This window comes from Dromaius novaehollandiae, chromosome 5, assembly GCF_036370855.1.
Source record: "Dromaius novaehollandiae isolate bDroNov1 chromosome 5, bDroNov1.hap1, whole genome shotgun sequence".
Taxonomy (NCBI): Eukaryota; Metazoa; Chordata; class Aves; order Casuariiformes; family Dromaiidae; genus Dromaius; species Dromaius novaehollandiae.
Window position 1 is genome coordinate 7,611,919 of NC_088102.1, and position 19,286 is coordinate 7,631,204.

The following is a 19,286-nucleotide window of genomic DNA, read 5'->3' on the forward strand; positions in this document are numbered from 1 at the left end:
CGTAGCGCAAATTTTCATTGTGAGAAAGCTGTTTGAAATGGCACTGTGACTTTGGAAGTGCACTTCACGCTATCTTTGCGGTATGGTAAGCAATGTGTCTTCTCAGAGTCCTATTTAGTAGCTGTAAAGTCGGTGGTGTTTACCTCCTCGGCTTCACTTGAACAGGGCTGGGCTTTTGCTTCCTGACGGTCTGTAGGAAATGGTTGAGATGCCAGCATAGCTAATGAGGGTCTGACACGTCCTCCTCACTTTTGTCTGATGCCTTCCTCTAAAAGTAGTTGCATATAATGTTACCTTAAAAGTTAATTTCAAAAAGTTAGAGTGGTGATCACCAACTGGTTGAATGCACTGAAATAGCAATTGCAGCTTGTTTTTTAAGCTCAAGGAAAAAGTTTGAAAAATGACCACATTTGCAATGCAAAAGAATGTTCCCTACTAGGCTTTAAGTAGGTCAGGATCTGCATCACCCTTGGAAGGCAAGTTGCAATCCATCCCGCTCAATAGCCAACAGGGGTTGGGGGAGGATGTTTTCGGTGTTTTTTACTTTTTTTATTTTTAAGTCAGAACATACTTGTTCTTGAGATTGTTTGACTGGACACGTGTTGTATGTTGCAGGGAATTTAAAGACGTCCCTGGAACAATTATCATGCTGTGTCCCACCAAGAATGTAATCCTAAGGTCTCCACTGTTTATGAAGCACAGTCTATAATTCATCTCATGCTGAGAAAAGATGTGATAATGGTTGTGTAGGGATTATGTGAAAATGGAGTGAGGAATGACCCTTTAAAAATTGGTTGCAAGTAGGAGATTCCCAAATGAGACGTGGGGGTGGCGGGAGGGAAGCTTTTTCTATCGCTACTGTTAGGATTTTCTAATGAATATTTCCTTCACACTTACACTGGGACCAGTGAAGATTGGTGAGGTATAAAGAAACTTTTCAAGGAAATGCAATAAAATATGGGTGGTTACAGAAACTAAAAGTAAAGCTGTAGCTTGACGTAACTTGCCTTTATCACTTCTACAGCTCCAGGACTACGCAGTCACAGCGTGTGATAAGTTGCTTGTGATGCTAAGATCACGAGAGGATCGAAAGTGCCTACTCTGGGAAGCGATACTCTGCAAATAAGCTATAGGCACAAAGCTAGCAGGGTTTCTCCTAAATAAGCATTCCACTGTGACAAGAGATGCCTTGCCTGGTTTCTGGGTTCATGCTTCATATCTCCTCTCATTTTCTTAGGTTACAGAAACGTAGATGTGCAAAACCTTCATGGTGGGTTGCAGAGCAGGTCTTGTGGCCTTTCGTATTCCAGGGGCAAATGTTCTGCAGATTTCTCTGGTCTGACTAATGCATGGTTATGTACAAATATAAGGACTGAACTCAGTGACCCGGATGGTCCCTTCCAGCCCTGTTTGTCTGTGTTATTATGTTGAAGTGGACTTGTTCAGCAAGCCCGGAATTGTTTGTTGGAATTTGATATATGTGGCATGCCAAAAACTTCCTCTTGATTTCCCCCCACCCTACATTTTGAAAAATAGAAATACACAAACCTTTCATTCTGTGTAAGTAAATTTGCCTGTTTTTAAAATGCCAGTCTTTTGCTTTAAAAGATACTTGCCCACGGTTTTGTCTTTAAGGATTAATTCTGCACTTGGATGCAAGATAGCAATAAAACATTATTGAGTCTTTTTTTTTCTTTTGCTGTTTTTCTTGATGAGCTTTTTCTGCAAGCTGACATTAACATTAATTTAGACTGAGCTCTGTAAGCTCTTTATGGAGTGTGTAGAGATCATTCTCTGTTCTACTCCCATTGCTACAGTAAAGGGAACAGATTTAGCAAGTCATTGTAAACAATACTTTCAGGCAGGATATTAAGAATGCCCCGATCAATTGAAATTCCAGTAGGGAATTGGGATGTGATGTAGAATTACCTACACTTGTCTGGGAAACCTAAGTGCTATCAACAACAGAAATGCTACCGAGTCTTTAATATTCAAAAGCTACTGGTGCCTTTGGTCTGTCTCGCTGAAAAGGCAGCAGTATTGGAAAACAGCTTGCTCACTAAAGCCATCTTGGACTGATGAAGAGAAGAGAAAAACAATTTGAGTCGTGACCATCAACTTCTGTTGCACGTAAGTCTACCATCTAAACTTTTTACTTATGAGTTAAGGCATGTCATAGTACAAGATGTACAGAACTACAGATCAGCTGCTGTTTACTTGCTACCAGAAGACTTTCTTTTTTTACGAGATAGTAGAATATGTGTGTGTTATTTACATCTTAAATTACATCTATTATCTGAAATAAGGCAAGCTGAGAATGCTTACTCTTTTAGTTTTCTTCTGTGCATGTGAAATAGTATGATCTTACCTTCTCCCTTTTCCAGAAGGTGAAAAATTGATCCAAGGAAATTGTTTGGCTCTCTGAGGCAGATACATATCACAATGTAAGGTAAATTGATTATTGATGAAAAACCATGAATCTGTGCAATTTATGAAAGACTGGTTTAGACCTACAGTTAGGAGTTACCTCTGTTACGAGTGGAATGAGTGGATGCTAGAACATCTGTGCCATGCATGTGGTCATCTTAATCTTAAAAACATTCAGCATTTAAAGATGTTAAGTACATGTAAGATTTCAGTATCTTCACCAGAATTAGCTTTTCTCCTTTTCCTCTTTCAGTTTCCTTCCTAAGTTGTTGTTCTCTCTGGGTTTCAGAATTTAGGACCACAGATAGGGCTGGGAGGCATCTTCTTGGTCATCAAATTTAATTTTCTGTTCAGGACAGCCAGGTGACTAAAATCCTGCTCATGAACTTATGAAAATTCACCTCGAAATTAATTTTTTGCCATGCTACTTCCATTGGAGGTGGTTCTACACTCTCACTGCTGCACCTGGTAGAAACTACAATTTCCGGTATAAATTCTGCACTGCTGGTTGGACCTGTTAGTTTAACTTTAAACAGCTTTTTCTGCCTGTTTTGTATATATCTCCTAAAATATTTAGCGTGGTCTCCTCTGAACTAACCTTCCATTCTTCTGATCATCCTAGTTGCCCTTTCCTGAGCTTCTAGTATGAGCTCATCTATCTGGAACGTGGGTGATGAGACCTGTACATGTGATTTTAGGTGAAGTCTCAGCAGAGCCTGATTGTAATTCTGGTGGCAATACCTCTTGTGATGCATCCTTGGGTAGCATGTGCCTTTCCATGACTGCATCACATTAGAGTGATCATGAGCTACTATTTAACTAGGACACTGAGGTCTCTCTCCTCTTCCTTGGTGCTTTCTAAATGATGAGCTCCCAGTAACTTTGTCACTCTTCTCAAATGCATGAATTTTTGTCCAGTTGCATTGCATCTTATTTTTGTTGTAGAAAGACTTGCCTGTAAAATAATCTCATACCTTTCATTTAAAATGCTTTGAAATGCCATGACATGCTTTTTAGCTCCTTTAATTTTAGTGATTCTGAAAAATACCTGCCTCATCCTTTGTCTACTACCCCACATGTTGCTCTTGCATTGCTTGTGTTGTATCTGCTTTTTGTCTCACCTTTCTGGAGGTGTGTTGATCAAGCAGCTTCGGGTACCCTGAATTTATGAATAATGCTTTGGGGTTGTTTCTCTCTCCTTATACTTTCAGATCAAGCTAAAATAGCTGTGTATGCCATAAAAGCTTTGTAAGAGGGAAGGAGAGGACAAATTTTAACAACATTGTGTGCTCTTGAATTCACAGCTTTGAAAGAAATGCTTTTTACACTCTCCCACCCATTGGCTTACTTTGACTGTGAGTTTGTGTTTGACAACATGCTGCTTTAAACCGTCTCATCCTGGTTGCTCGCTGCTACCTCCACTTTGTCCTTTGGTGTGTGCTGGTATAAGCATTCATGAACTAAGTGGTGAGTTTAGCTGGCTGAAAAATAACCCAGCAAATAACCTGTGGCTGCACACATGTGTGTTTGTGGCCTGTGGGGGAGAACGGCAGGGGAAGGACCCTATACAGCAGAGGATGAAGGGAGGTTAGAGCAATGTCTTTGGCGTTAGTGCTGGCTTAACATGTAGAACTGGTGTTCCTCTGTTGCATATATAAATTCAAGGTTGCTAGGAGCTTTGGTACCCAGGAGAATGGGCGTTGGTGTCTTGCACTTTAAGTTTGGTCACTCACTTCTGACACAAATTACCTAAAAGAAAATAGTAGTGTTTTTTTTTTCTTTGTATTATGAAACATGATTTACACTGGAGTTAGTACATAGCACTTTACGAGCACAATCTGCCATGACAATCTTTTCGAACCAAACTTTATGGTAGAACAGTTCTTCATTGCACACTGCTTTTTGAGCACCGACAGTGCTTTCAGCACTATGCAGAACATGGAAGATGTAGTTATTGCCCTAATAGCCTCCTCATTAACACCATTTTAGTTGTTGTTAAGTGTGTGTACAAGCACCCGCCATGTCTGTCTTTATTGGAATGGTTTAAGGAAACTAGATTGTGTACTTTCTATGCTTAGAGTGAAATACAAGACTATGCTCTTGGCAGAATTTTGGCTTGGTTCCTCCCAAAAGCTGAGATGTGAGCCAACATTTGCAGATCAGTCAACAGGTTTGTCTGGAAGAGATGGGTAAAAGTTTTTTAGTTTTGAGAGACTTCTTAAAACTCACGTTTCCCAGTGGGACCCCAAACCCCTGTTTGTTGTTGTTCTCCCCCTAGAAACCTGGTCATATGTCTGGCTCTCTTAAAGATGTGTGTTTTATCAGCTTTATCTCCTTACTTGCTGAGGCTAGACATGAACTGCAGGAGTGTCTTGTGACAAGCCCTCAGTAAAGTGGACAGGATCTCCCATCATGCCAGAAATATCTTAAAAAAAAAATTTTTTTTTTCCTTTATAGCTGCATTTCCTAGTCTTGCTTCCACATATCCACTGATACACTGTCAAATGCATTGAAAGTACAGGATGGGAGGTAGGTTTGGATTGAGTAAAAGACTTGTTGTGACCTTTTTGAGTTGCCAAAGTTTTTTAGTTGTGTTTTGTTTTTTTTCCAAGTATGATTACTGGTATTTGCAGGTGTTTCATAAGACTAAGCAAGTGAATGCTCAAAATACTTGAGTTAATAAGGTATATAAGCTCTGGGGGCCGGTTAACCCACACAATGGTGCAGGAGTTTCTCACGCGGTAACAAATGGGTGTGGGAGGAGACGGGAGCAAAGTATCTTGTATTACGTTCTGCGTGAGATCTTAAACTCGTTAACGATAAGTATGTTTGTCTTGGCTCTGCCAGACAATGGGCAACGCTGAACCGGACCACGGCTAAAGAGGGCAGCTTCTAGATTTAAGGCAGACGTGGAGGATTTGGTAGTCGTATCGTATGGCGGGGCGTGCTGCGGGCAGCTACTAGTTCTCACATACCGTGTCGATGGCTACCAAATCTGGTGTGTGTTTGAAAACCCTGAAACCTTCCAAAGATTCTTATTCAAGGAGAATTAGTTATAATAAAGGGGCTGTTGACATAGGTGAATTATTATTTTAATGCATGTGTTTGCGTAGTAGTGTGTAATGGGTTTAAAGTAGTTATTCTGGTACACTGGGTAAATTCTCTGTTGATTTTGGTATGCCTACCCATTATGAAAACACTTATTTCTCAATGCCACGCAGCTACTCTTGAATTGTTAAGAATTGGCCTGTCAAGTAAATAAATTTTGACTCAGTTGACATAATTTTGCTGTAAGACACTTTTTTTATGATTGTGTGCTTAATTGTCTAGACTGCAGTACCTCATGAAGACCATTTTTATTTAAATATCCATCTACAGAAATAATTTCTGTAAACTATCTGTAGTAATACCATAAAAGGTCCTCCTCTAATTTTTCTGGGGAAAAAAAAAGGCCCATGTGTATGGGATAAACGTGAGTTAAGTTTCAGCTTGCTGTAAACTCTTTAGTCAGGTCCAAACTACTTGAAATGGTTTTGTAATGGAGATGTTGACACACAATGGGTGGTGGAAATGTTTCTGTTTATTATTAATTCACCCAGTATGTCTCTTTTTGCTTAAAATGTCAGTCATTCAAGGTTGTTTTTTCCACCACTACCTGATCTGCTTTCTTTCTGGTAAGTGCAGTTGAGATGAACTGATCTGTAGTGTTTGTGGAGTGATCAGGGTATGTATATAGGTGTTTGGAAAAGACAGTTAACTGTGATTGAATCCTCTAAATTTTTGAGATGTCTGGGTTCATTTAACCTCTTTTCTGCAGTGTGGCGCAGAACTAGTCTGACAGCACAGAACTGAAACAAAAGTATGTGTGTGCATCGTATTCCCCAAAGATACTCTCTTTTTTGGACTATTTATATGCTTAGCAGCTTGGCAAGGTGATGCTGAGAATTGACATAATACAGAATAGGCTGAGTATTATATAGACAAAGGGTTTTTTTTTTTGTTATCCTTCCTTTTGTGAAGGAAAGGTGAAGATCAGGTCTCCGGAGTCTTGATATTTCTGGAAAAAAAAAAAAAAAAAAAAAAAGGTTAGCAAAGCAATCTCTTGAGATTTTGTCTTGCAGCACATGTTACTGTGGGCTGGAGAGTGCTAAATAAATTCTCGTCCATTGGTTAATAGAAAAATGGTTTTGCCTGAAACCTGAAATGTTTCTTATTACTGTAATGAGCTGTAACCTCTATGTGGCAGGTAAACCGCTTGTGAGACCTGTTCATTTACTAGTTGAAGACAGACCTAGCGTGGTTGTTTTTTTGGCCAGACGGGTTTTTGAGAGCATTCTGACCTTGTCCTCTTCTGAGGTAAGAACAGCAAAATCCCCGTTGTTGCAATTCAACAGAATTTGAACTGGGGGAGAGAGAAAGAATAATGAGCGCATCCTTTTCCCCAGCTCCCTCTTGCCAGCAAGGGAGGGAAGTGGTGACCCAAAGGACTAAGCAGCTTCTTCTGCAAGTTCTTGAAAAAGTACTTCCAAATTCCTGAAGCTGAGATGTGAAAAGGAAAAGACTTATTTTGTCTCATAATAGTCCCAGCTCCCCTCTCGTCTCTGGGCTGCTGGTCTCATAAGCTCCTTTATTCTGCATCGCAGTGGTGCTTGGCGGCATGGCACTCGTGCTGCTTTCTCTCACCCCTGTTTTTGATTCCTAACCCCTAAAATGAAGGGGAGGGGGGGAATTCCTCTTACTTAGATCCCATAGCTCTTCAGAGGACTGAGTTCATCACTGCCACACACCCTGGAAAGAATCTGCCCTTTTAAGCCGTACCTATTAGTCCATCAGCCTAGTTTTGGAAAAACCTGCAATGGCTGATTGCAAGTATTGGATGAAGTTTTGGCTATGTAGCAGAAACCTCCGTGGGTTACGTGTCCTTGCTAAATGTATGGAGCATTGTGAAATAAACAGGTTTGACAGCTGCTAGCTCCAAATTGGACCGCTCTTGTCCCAGTTTAAGTGTCTTTGTGCAAAAACACAAAATTCTCTACTCCAAGCTGAGCACAAAGTCTCTAAGCTTTCTTAGGAGCATCTTTGATTTAAAAATCAAACTAGATATCTTCCTCTAAGATTTCTCTTGTGTGTGGTTTTTCTGTTTGTTTTTAAAGTTCCCCATTCATAAATCAAGAATCGCTCCATTTCTGTATGTAAACTTCTCTCTGACTTCAGAGTTGAGGACCAAGTGAAAACATACCTTTTTTTCTGCTGATTCTTTCCATTCCATTTGTTTGTGGTTCAAGTCTTGGCTATATGTTGAAGACTGCATTATCATTTTTTTAAATCTAGACTATTTTTTCCATTGTAGAGAGGATTGTTTGTTATGCTTGTTACTTTAAATTAGAGAAATATCTTGGTTAATAAAGCTGAAAAAGAGAGGCTTAGATCTTCTAAATAGTTGATACTGTTTAATAAGTATCTCCCCTAAAAATAGTCTTTGCAAAGAAGGGTAGTAACGTCTTCTGTAATATTTTTAGTCAAAAGCAAAAGCCGTAAAGATTTTTTCTGACATGATTAATGGCTATGTATCTAAATTCCTGCAAATTTTTGCTATGCTCAGCGGAATCTAAGATTTAAAAAAGAGAGAGTTTCTAGTACTCCTGCTTGCAAAAATAGCTCTTCCTCTGTACTGTTTTGTTTGCGCTCTTGCCAGCCAAGCTAGAAAAGTAAGCGGCACCATCAAGCTATGCTAATGCGGTGAGCCGATTTCATCCGTTTAATGTCCAAGCGGGCTGATTCCTTTTCTCCCATGCTCCTTACACCAATGCGGCTGTGTGTGTGTGTGTGGAATGCAGGATCGGGCACAAAGCTTTCACCCTTCAAGACATTTTGTCCAAAACAAACACTCAGTTCCAGTAAGTGTATTTTAGTTGATAAAAATCTGATAGTTTTCTGGAGAGGAACTTCTGTTTTGTTTTCTGCCGTGAACCAGAAGCATTTTTAGCCTGCTCCTGAAGCCGCTGGACGCTGAAGTGTATAGGCGGCATGTGGTGCTACTCGTGCCTTCGTGGTGCCGAGCCATTCAGATGCTTTGTTATTTGCCTTCCTCCCCAGTGTGGCGTCCTTCTAGACTGCCTGCAGGCTGAGCCGTTCATTTAGTATTTCTTGGGGATGAAAAGGAAGAAAAAGATCAAACCATGGAAATGAAAGCTAGTGTACAGATACTTACTATCCTGTTGTGGAAGACCAGGAGGCTTTATTGTTCCTGGAGATGTTGTGGTTGCTTTCTTCAGTGACGTTGCCAATAGTCTCCTCGCGTTGTTCACACGTGCCTAACTCCCTGGGCGTTTTCTGTTGATATCTTCATCCAGATTACCTATTCTCAGGTTACAAACAAATCTAAACAGTAATGGAGTGTTTTAGTGAATGTAAATATAAAATATAATAAAATATAAATCACAGAGGCTGTACAACCTCTGTGTCAAGATGAGAACCAGCAATATCATGCCTGCTGAGTATTTGTTTAGACCTCATGCAAAATTGTTGTCTTCAATTGGTTGTATTCAGTTTTGAACAAATGTGTAGCCCTTATTTTTTAGGGAAGGAGGTTCGTCATCGTTAGTTTATGTATGTAGTATGTATGCATATATATATTCATGATTTTATATAAAAATACAAAATCTAATATTGCTATAATTATATATAAACACTATTCAAGATATGTATTTGCACAATATATAACAGATTTTATCTTATGTATGTTATTAATAATTTATTTTATATAATAGAAACACAAACAATTCTTGAGGCCCTCGGTTTAAGCAAACACTTGGCTGCCTGTTTTGGCTGTGGTTTGTAGAGGCGTTTAGCAGGTGCGTGGGTGCTTTGCTTACCCGGGGAAAGCCAGCTATGCTGCGTTGGGCAACGAAAGGCGGCCTGGAGGGTGTCCTGTTCCCTTGGTGTCTGTCTCGTCCTTGCACACGAACGGAGAAGAGTTGGGCTCGCACAGAAGTGGAGTTATCGCCTGAATTGCCATGGGAGAGCTCTGTAACGCCAGCTCTGGCGTTGGCTGTCCCCACGTGTGGCCTGGGACGTCCGGCTGTCGCTGTGATTTGGGTACCATCGGCGAGGTCACGTAAGCTGCTGCATCTCTAAGGAGTTAGGCTGTGTTTTTCGCAGTCACTGTCTAAGATGAAGTTCTTTCAAGCCGTGTCTTGCTCTCCTGTTTGCACAGAGCCTAGAGCAGGAACAGAGGCTTTGGGGAGATTTTACAACGTAAACACCCCCTTCCCTGAATCCGCCTTCGTGCCGCGTGCACGCGGCTTGAGTTCAGCGGGAGGCAGCGAAACCAAAAGGACCTGGTTGGACGGGAATTTAGGAGATGGCTTTTTTTTCCTTCTTTAAGACCGAACTGTATAACCAAGCATGCTCGCCATCGCTGGGAAAGCGGCTACAGTTTGTGGGGGCAAAAATGACAGCTCTCCTAGGAAATAACGCCGGTGTCTAATTGTGCATATGAAATCTGGGAGAGGGAGGGATGGCAGGATTTGGACTGAATCCAGCCCTGCCCTTGCCTTGTCCCGTGTAAGCTATTTTGAAATCAAAAGGAATTGTGTATAAATAACCGCGGGTGGAAGTGCCTGAGCGAGTGTGAAGGGACGCGATCGCCCGATAAGGAATTCCCAGGGTGGGGTGTCGACTCCTCTCTTGGGGTGCGGAAGGTGCTCTCGCAGCCTTCGAAGCACTGGTGCCGGGTTGGGAAAGCGCTGGAGCGCTTTTCCGAGGGGTGGTATTTCCCACAGTCAGGTCTTGTGTAAACTTGAAACGTCTTTGATTTAGGGAAGAGGAGGGAATAAAGCGAAGTCGTTTGAGGTGCTGCTGTCTGTGCAGAGTATCTCGCCCCCGGAGACCCGGTTCTGTTGGTCCTTAGGCAATACTGTGATTAAAGACAGTGCAGACACCTGCGCTTGGGTCTGCCTGCCAAGCCGTGTAGCTTTACACTCCCTTTTCTAGCACTTAAAAATAGGAAAAAGGAGATGGGGGCTCTTTGCTGGGCTTTGGTTGCTGCATTGAGAAAGACGTACAAACAGCGGTAGCTGCCAAGAGTAAGGAGACGGCGAAGCTGTCCTTGCGTGCGGGGCGCTCGCCTGCCCGGGCTGGTGGGGGAGAGCCCTTTCCCTGCCTTCCCCCCGCGCTCCAAGTAAACTGAGGGTTTGCTCTTCAGCATAGGCACCTACCGGTTGAGTTGCACGATGAAACTGCAGTTCTGCTTGTTTGGGGGGGGGGGGGAAAAGTTTGCTCTGCTTTTTTTTTTTTTTTTTTCTTTATTGTGAGACACTATTGCGTTTGTTCTGCGCTTTCTAATAGTGACAACAGCCGCTGAGCAAAACTGGCTGGCTCCAGCCAGCACCGCCGCCGCCAGGGCTGCAGCCGGCCTCGCCGGGCGTGGGTCTTGGTTCAGCGCCCGCGCGGCCCCGTCGGTGCCGTTGCTCTCGGCTCATCCCGCTTTTTCGGCTCTGACGCAGCCGGGTTATAAATAGCCGTCCCCGGCGATCGGAAGCGGCTGCAGCAGGTGAGGTCCCCCGCTCACCCTTTGCACCCTCTCTGTGCCCAAATACTTTCTTTTTATTGACTTTCTGCTTGTGTGTTCTTCCTTTATTAAATGTCGACTGACTGGTTAGCAAGCGTTTTAAACCCAGAAATTTTCTTTAAGGCAATTTTTGGGGCTGCAGTGGAGCTCAGGTTGGTGGCGGCGGCGGCTCTCCCATGGTACTAGGTGCTTGGAGGGCTCCGGGCACATTCTTCGTGTCCCAGTTGCGCCGAATAGTACCTTGCACTGTGAACGGCCCCGGGCAAATAAATGGGGCTTTTTGTGCAGCAAGGTGGTGCTCAGAGTAAACAAGGTTATTGCAGTCTGGTCCGTGCGAAATGAGTTTGATGGTGTCAATAAACAAGCTTCCCCTTGACACAAAAAGCATCATTGTGTTTGGATTAGCTTTCAGTCTCGGCGGAGCGGCTTGAGCAGGGAGAATAAACGCGTTTGTGCTGCCGAGAGCGTTTCACTCTGGCCGTGGTGGAGAGCCCTTGCTTGCTTTGCCCTTGTCGGGGTGCTTTGAGGGAAGAACTGCGGTCTTCAGTCTTACTGCATGGAGAAAAACCGAAAGCAAGGCCAGGCCTGCGTTGCAGTTGCTGCTTAACATCCAGCTGTGGTTACACCTCTTCCTTTCTCCCCCAGATGCGAGAGCTGTGTGGAGCTGCTGTTCGTCAGGGGAGCCGGCAATTGCCAGGAGTGCGATACCCCCTTGCGGAAGAGTAACTTCAGGGTACAGCTCTTCGAGGATCCTGCCATTGACAAGGAAGTGGAAATTCGGAAGAAGGTGCTGAAAATGTGAGTGTCTTCAGGTTAAAGACCAGAACCTGGATGATTTCGTGGATCACCATATTCACAAATTGACATTTTTCTTCCATTAGTGTAGAGGGGTAGCAAAACAGATAACGTGGTTCAGTTTAACACTGAAGGATTTCAGAGAATCTGATTTTATGCGATGACCTGGGGACAGGGAACAAAAGTCTAGTTCCCCTCCAAAACGAAGATGAACACAAGAGAAGCTATGTTCATGTTGCTTTCTACTAGTGCAACAAGTGTTAGTAAAAATGCTTCCTTAACAGACCTCATGTTGCTAGTCTGCCATGCAGATTTGAGGGCTCTTGGAATTGAGATAAATTGCATCCAAAATTACATCTGACTTCTTGTGGGGGAGAAACAACATTTTATGGGGGAAAATAAGAGGGTACTGATGTACTGGTAGAAGAGGGCCTAGTGGAATGCAACAATCCTGGAGAGCTGTATGTGTGAAAACAAATGTACAGGTGAACTATGAACTTGGCAGCCTTTATCTAAGACTTGGTACAATGTTAAATGAGCCGTACGATGTTGCTGAGATGTAGGGAAACTGCCTCACTGAATACCAAGATGCATCTGTATCTGATGTGGAAAGTAGTATCATTTTGAGGCTTGGTTATAATGTCTGCTGAAGTTAAAAGTCAAACTGAAAGAAGTCAGCCTAGCCTCAGAACCTAAACGTGACATGAAGCACTGTTAGAGAAGAAAACGTTGTAGAGTACTTGGTCCGCTTGGATTTGCCAGATTAGTTTTTAGTAGGCAGAAAAAAATTCCCCAAATTGGAATTTGGCCTCAGTTCTGGGGATTAGATTTTTTTATATTTGTAGGTGTCGTGTATCTTTGTCCACAGAGCAGGCAGAATCTTAACTTTTTGGGAAGAAAGTTGCATGTCTTGACTCCCGGAGCCTGTCCATATTCTATGGAGATTTATTGTCCCTTCACCTTTTCACTCTGTCCAGATAGTCAGAGTTCTATAAATGAGTTTTGGAATGATTTACTGATATGAAATAAATTTATTTTGTAGCATTTTAAGTTTGCTGCCAACATATGCTTCCTGTTGTTGGCACAAAGCCAACCCCCCTTCTTTGGTATTTCTAGAAAAGCTTTTCTTGTGGGTGTTACTGTTGTCTCTGCCTTTGTTAACATGCTTTCTGTAACCAAGAGGTGGCTTGCGATTACTATATGCTAGCCTCTGTGTTCCCATTTACCTGTAACCCCGGCACACAGTAGGCAACGACAGCACTTATTTATGCCATACTGGCTCCTTTCCTTTGAAACAAGCGCTTCTGTCTCCTTTTAAAAGGTTCTGTACATTGGTCAACCGTGGGAGCCACAAAGCGTGCTGTTGATAAAACTAGGTCATACTTAATATGCTTGCAGCAAGAGCCTTGTTGGCATGAAAATTCATCTTTGTGTTATATAAATGATTGTTTCTCTTCTCTCAAAGATACAATAAAAGAGAGGATGACTTTCCCAGTCTGAGTGAATATAATGACTTCCTGGAAGAAATAGAAGAAATTGGTAAGTCTTAATGCTTGCATTTTTGGTGTGCTGTGCTCATGAGACCATAGGCTTTTATCTTCTGACTCAGATGCCTGTGAGAATGTCGAAGCTGAGTTTCTGTAATAGGATTTATCGTAGTATCTGATGTTTATCTAATTACTTTCTGTGTACATTTTTAATCATATTTGCTGAAGTGTAGGGCATTGTTCAGTAAAACAGTTTATCTGCCAGAGAAAAATCACGATACAAAGAGGACGCAGTGCATTATAGCTGGAAAAGAATGGCTTGCAGGGGATTGTTGGTGCTACACTGAGGAAAAATTAAACAAAGAGAGGAGAAATTCAAATTTTCATTATATCCATTAGCTTTATCTACCATGACAGAAGCCATATGGTGTCTTTCATCACTTTTGCTTCTGCAAGTAAAGCACTCAAAGCTACTTTGAAGCCGATGACCTTACATACCACTGTGGTAGCACTTTATGTTGCTGTGCTGGAGAAGGTGGTTTAGGAACAGACACTGATTTCTTTCTCTCTGCATTAGCTGAGACAGAGCTTTGCCCTTTGGGAAGGAAGGGACTATGTTATCAACAGAGTTTTTTCTTCTTTCTTAGGGTGACTTGTGATTTATGGCAGTGTGATGGAGTTTGCCTAGAAAAACATGGATGTGTTCAAAGGAGTCACTCTCAAATGATTTGTTTCTTGGTTTTATGAGCTCCTGAGGCTTTTTTGTTTCTTTTCCTTTTGTCCTGGAGGAAGAAGAGGTGGCAATTTGAATGAAGACATGGGGATGCCACTCCCTTTCAGTTTCTCAGAGGAGCCCTTGCTCTTCTTTGGACTGTGGTGTTCTGTAGAAATGCATCCAATATATTTACTGCTGTGAGTAATGTATTGTGTTTTTATTGGCATCAGAAGGCTGAGGCTGGAGAGCTAAATCCTGTGGCTGGGACACACCAGGCATGCTCATATGGGTCCAAATATCTGGAGGAGACTGTGGGTGTAGTTCTGTTTGCATATTTTTTTGGATGGTGTGGGGGAAGGAGGGAGTGAGTAGAAAGAAGGGTTGCAACTTAGCCTGAGGATGCTGGAAGAATCTGTGTGCTCATGGAAAATTACTTTTTATGTAGCATTTAATAAAGGTTTCCCACTTACTGCTGTTACGTAGATTTTCAGTGTCTGCAACAAAGGAGTTAAGTTTTGCCTGAAATTGCTTGAACCTTGTTAATTTGTGCAAGGTGTTATGATTTTCAAGCTCTTGGGATTAGGTTTTTAAATTTCATGTGGATCCAGAGCTTGTGCTAGTGACTTGGTTTAGCAGTGCTAGAACTCACCATGGGTCTTCATAACCTTGTGAGCAAAAGCAAAACTGTCAGCAGTTGTGCTGATCCTGCAAATGCATAGCAAAAGCTCAAGGAAAGGAGTTTTTAGACTTTGGAGTTAGTTGCTGGAAGGGGTCACCTACTATATTAAAAGGAATAGAAAGGCTGAGTATTTCCTAGTTTTCTCGTGTAGCAGTCAGGGTGACCAGAGGAAAGAAGGGGAGCAGTTAAGATGGCTCTTCGTTTTCACTGCTTGAGTGGTCATTTTATAACCTACTAACTGTAAGCAGATCCAGAAGACAGAGGGCTGGTTAGGTTCAAGAACAGCACCTTGTGGTAAGAATTGAAGCCCCGTTCCCTTTTCCCTGGTGACAAAACTTCTTGCACATATCTTGCTTTCCTACTTGGTTGGTCATTCCTGTCTCCCCAAGCTCATCCCTGCTTGTGCTCCTGAACTGAGTTCTCCAGCTGACAGTTGTCATACACGTAGCAGAAGCAGTGTGACTTCTTCCAGTGTTCTTGCTGTGCGTGTTGGATATAGCATGGCTTAACAATGTCTTAGAGGTGTCTTAAAGTCTGTATAGTTGCTTAATGTTTTACTGCTAGATGTAGTTGTTATTTCACGTTTTTATATGTGTGAATTCCCTGCTCGTTTGCGCAAGTGAGAAACTGGCCTGCAGGGAGGGAAAGAAAGAAAGTGTAGTCATGCAGAGCAAAGCTTTGCCTTTGTAGGGACAACATATAACACTTGGCAAAAGCTGTTGGTGGTTGTTAAAACTGACAGGTTAGGAAGTTAGGGAGCAGAGAACCAGTCTTCCCCCTCCTTCCCCCCACCCAAATGCTCAATTTTTATGTGGGAAGGACAAAGTGACAAAGTTCAGCTTTACCTTGTTTCCTCCTTGCTGATAGTTCTGTTTCTTCGGTTGTTGTGTGTGTGTGTGTGTGGGGGGGGGTAATTGCTTGGTAGGGACAAAATATGAAAGTCCTGTTTCATGTGGCCCTGACACAATTCTTATTGTTCTTCCAAATGTTTCAGGTAGATCCGTTCCAACGTTAGTGGTAGCTGGCCTGCCATATTCCATTGATATGATGCATGAGCTCACCTGAAATATATTTTTCTCCTTCATATCAGGCGTATTATACCTACAGACACTTTCTATTTGAAGAAGTGTTGGGTGGTGCAGCAGAACAGTAGGAGGGGGGAAAAAAAGTCAGACAAACATTATGGTAGTTACCTCTTAAGATCTCCATTATAAAAACCACATTTTTGAAGTGGTTTAGAATTTAGCCACTAAATAATGCTTTGGCTTAAAATGTGTTATACAAGGCTTTAAATAGAAACTGCATTTTAAAGCAAGTTTTCCCCAGGAGAAAAATGAGTTGGACAACTGGAGAACATTGTAAACAGTTCATCATTAACACTATGAAGAAACATAGTAAGTGAAAGGGTTAAATTCTACCTTTGGGAAACGTGTCTACCAGCATATATTGAAATGAGCAGGTAGCTATGCCTTTGGGATGAGAGGGGCAAGGTTAGACCGTAAAGGAGTTTTGCTGCAAGTAGCAGTCTCCAGACATCATGCAAGCTTTGCTTGTTCTTCCTACAAGGTTTCTTCTTCCCCAGAGTGTCTCCTTAGCCGGTTTTTAAAATTGCCTGTGAAAACTTTCCAAAAGAGGGCCTGCCTCTTAGCATGTGTGTACACACTGCTTGGCAAACAGTTCCCCTGATACCTGAGTGAGGCCTCCAGGCATGACCTCAACACAATTGTGAAAGTTGAAAGTAATTATTGCTTTTTAAAACTTTCAGTACATTCAGCTTGGAAAGAGGCTACCAGATATATGCCTTTCAGATTCCTGTGTCTCATTACTTCCCTAAGATTTTGTGCAATACCAGCCCCCGGTGACTTGTGTTCTTGCTCAGTGTACTTGTCTAACAAGCGACCCTTGAATAGAAAGGATTTTACTATCTATGATCACCTGTGGGTTATATTGTGTATTGTTTGCAGTTTTTTCCTCTCTGTGTGCACATAAGGATGGTTATGCTGTTGCTAACGATGGGAATAATCCATTTGGAAATCATTCAGCTTTATCAAAGGTGCTTTTCAGTTGTCTCCTTGAAACAAAGATTTCAGTACTGTACCTGTTCCAGCCCAAGTGATCTTTCTTAGACTTGATAGGGATGAGTGATTTGAAAATCATTCAACATTATGCCAGGGTGTTTTTCTGGAAAATTTATTGTCACAAGGAAAGACACCTGAGGATAAACAGAAAGAATGATTAGTATCTAACTAGTCCATCTGCCCCCCGGCCTAGGTGTAAGTTTTCTTTTATTTCTGATAACTGTTTCATAGTAAAAATGGAAATGTTGGCTGGAAGGGACCTCTCAAGGTCATCTAGCCCCATCTCTCTTCCCCCCCTTCCTCCTCCCTCAAGTAAGGAGACCAGAGGTGGGCTAGGACATCGAAAATGCCAGCAGGAGATGCTGCAGCAATGTTGGACTTTCAGGGTGGACTGAGGATCTGGTTGTTCATCTCCCTTTCTAGTGCTCTACCCAAAGCAGTTGCTCTTCTGCCGTTCCCAGTCTCTAGCTGGCACTTATGAAGATAATAATTGAAGCTCTTTGTAGTAGGGTGGGAAGAATATTGTTTATGACAAACTAATGTTTATTAATAATTTCTAACTTTCACCATGCTTATACCAGTGTAATGTGGATTGAACACTATGTTTTGCAAGATAACCATGTGCAATCTTGTTCTTCCTTAATATCTCTTAGGTATTCAGTGGACTGGGGAGGAGGTTAAGAAAGTGTTAAACTTTGGAAGAAACAGCCATTTAACTTATTTCAATTTATTGCTAAAGTAGCACAACAAATGAATTTTCGGCCCCTTAAGAAATAAAAAATGATTTTTGACTACATCCCATCTGATAAAATAAATTCCATTATAAAGTATACAATAAATTGACTACCTTCCTGTTGGAGCCGTTAGTGTCATTCATATACTGGTCTATGTAATTTATTGTTTTTTTTTCCCCCTTCTTTTTGTAGTTGTAGATATCCTTAATCTATGACTTTCTCATATAGAAAAGAGTTGGGCATATGGAGTGGGCACCTCCTGTACTTGGTCAGTGCCTCCAGCTAGCTGAATTCAGCAAGGGTTCCTCAGAACAGAGAGGGTAGAAGGTGGATGTTGTAAGTGGGGTTGTGGACAAGTGAAAAATGAACAACATAGGAACTGCCTTTATAGATCACCAGTCTAGTCATCTGCTATCTCTCCAGAGAGGGAATATTCCTAATCTGTGCATGGCAAGTATTTTTACATGCTAGCATTACTGTCTGTTAAGGAACTGGGAGGAGAAGTCTCCAAGAATATGCAATATCTTGGACTAAAATGGGGAGATTTTGATGGATCTGATTTGAAGTTCTGACATTCACTTACACTGCTGCATCTCCAGATAAATTATTGAGCCATGTTATCCAAAATTTTGCCTCAAATTTTCTTCTTTCTTTTATAACAACTAGAAAAATATTTTCCATTTGTTATAGAATTGCACAGTAAATGTTGTTTTTAAAAAAATTAAAAGTCTCCCTGTAAAGGCTGAATTTCAGCAGTACAGAGTTTTACCTAAATAGAATGAAATGTTTCAGAAAAACACAATAGTCTTCCTGTTATACTTCAACAGATGTCTCAAGGCAAGTCAATTTATAAACCAACCAATGTGAGATGGATAAGTAGATAAATAATTGTTGCATACAAAACAGCTTCTGTTTCTTTTCCCTGAAGGGTTTCAGGCCTGTTATATCGGCTTATGCTATATTTCAACATGGACAAAAATAAGTCTGGCTTTTCTTTGAAACTTTTTCAAACTAGCCATCTGCTTTGCCAGTCATAGTCAGATCTATACCAATATTTTTTCAGGGTAGGTGTAGCATGAGAGTTAGGCTTTTAACTCTTTCTGCTCCTTCTAGTTTTATAACCTATTTTGTTGGGTTTTTTTAAATTGGAACACGAGGAAGAATGATATTAAAAATAAAATTGTGGCAAACCGAAAGCAGTCCAGAGTTCTATCTGTATAAAAGGTACGATGCTGTGTATGGCGTATTCATAGTGCCCCTGTTCTTTGGTTTGGTACTTTCAGTTTTTAAATGCCAGGTAACTTGTGGAGGGGACAAGGAAAGAGTCTCTTAGTTATCCTTCGTGGCCTAGTCCCTTACCAAATGGACTTGCCACTTGCAGTTGTGAGCTTATAATTGTAAGAATCTGTATTTTCTAAATATTAATGAAAAAACATTTGAAACTCATGAAAAAAAAATTAGAAAACGTGCTGAAGGATATTTAGGCTGGCTAGCTGGCCACTGATAGCAACCACGCAGTGTCCAAGAGCATAGTTTGCCTTGCTACTAGGATGTTTGTGGTAGGAAGGAGGATTTTTTTTATTCATTTATTCAAGGACAGCTGTTGACACTGCTCTTGGTCAAGTGACATCCAGGTCTTAACACTGTTGCAGCAAAATATACCTCTACAGTATTTTAAGTTTTGAAATCTGGATCGCTTAGTGTTGAGGAGCAGCAGCTAAGGGTACAGTTACAGGAGCAAGTGTTCCTCTTTAATGCCTGTGAGTTGTTACCCAGTGGGAGAAATCCGTTCTGGTCTT

General features: G+C 41.7%; 1 protein-coding gene across 3 annotated transcripts in view; it reads left to right on the plus strand.

Moving 5' to 3' along the window:
• Nucleotides 1-19,286, plus strand: part of MNAT1 (MNAT1 component of CDK activating kinase) — a 124,229-nt gene that overhangs the window by 24,462 nt on the left and 80,481 nt on the right. For all 3 annotated transcript variants that reach the window (XM_064511929.1, XM_064511928.1, XM_026113832.2), the window contains exons 2-3: nucleotides 11,645-11,797; nucleotides 13,260-13,333. In XM_064511929.1, coding sequence (XP_064367999.1) covers nucleotides 11,645-11,797; nucleotides 13,260-13,333 — 227 coding nt within the window. The remainder of the gene's footprint in view (nucleotides 1-11,644; nucleotides 11,798-13,259; nucleotides 13,334-19,286) is intronic.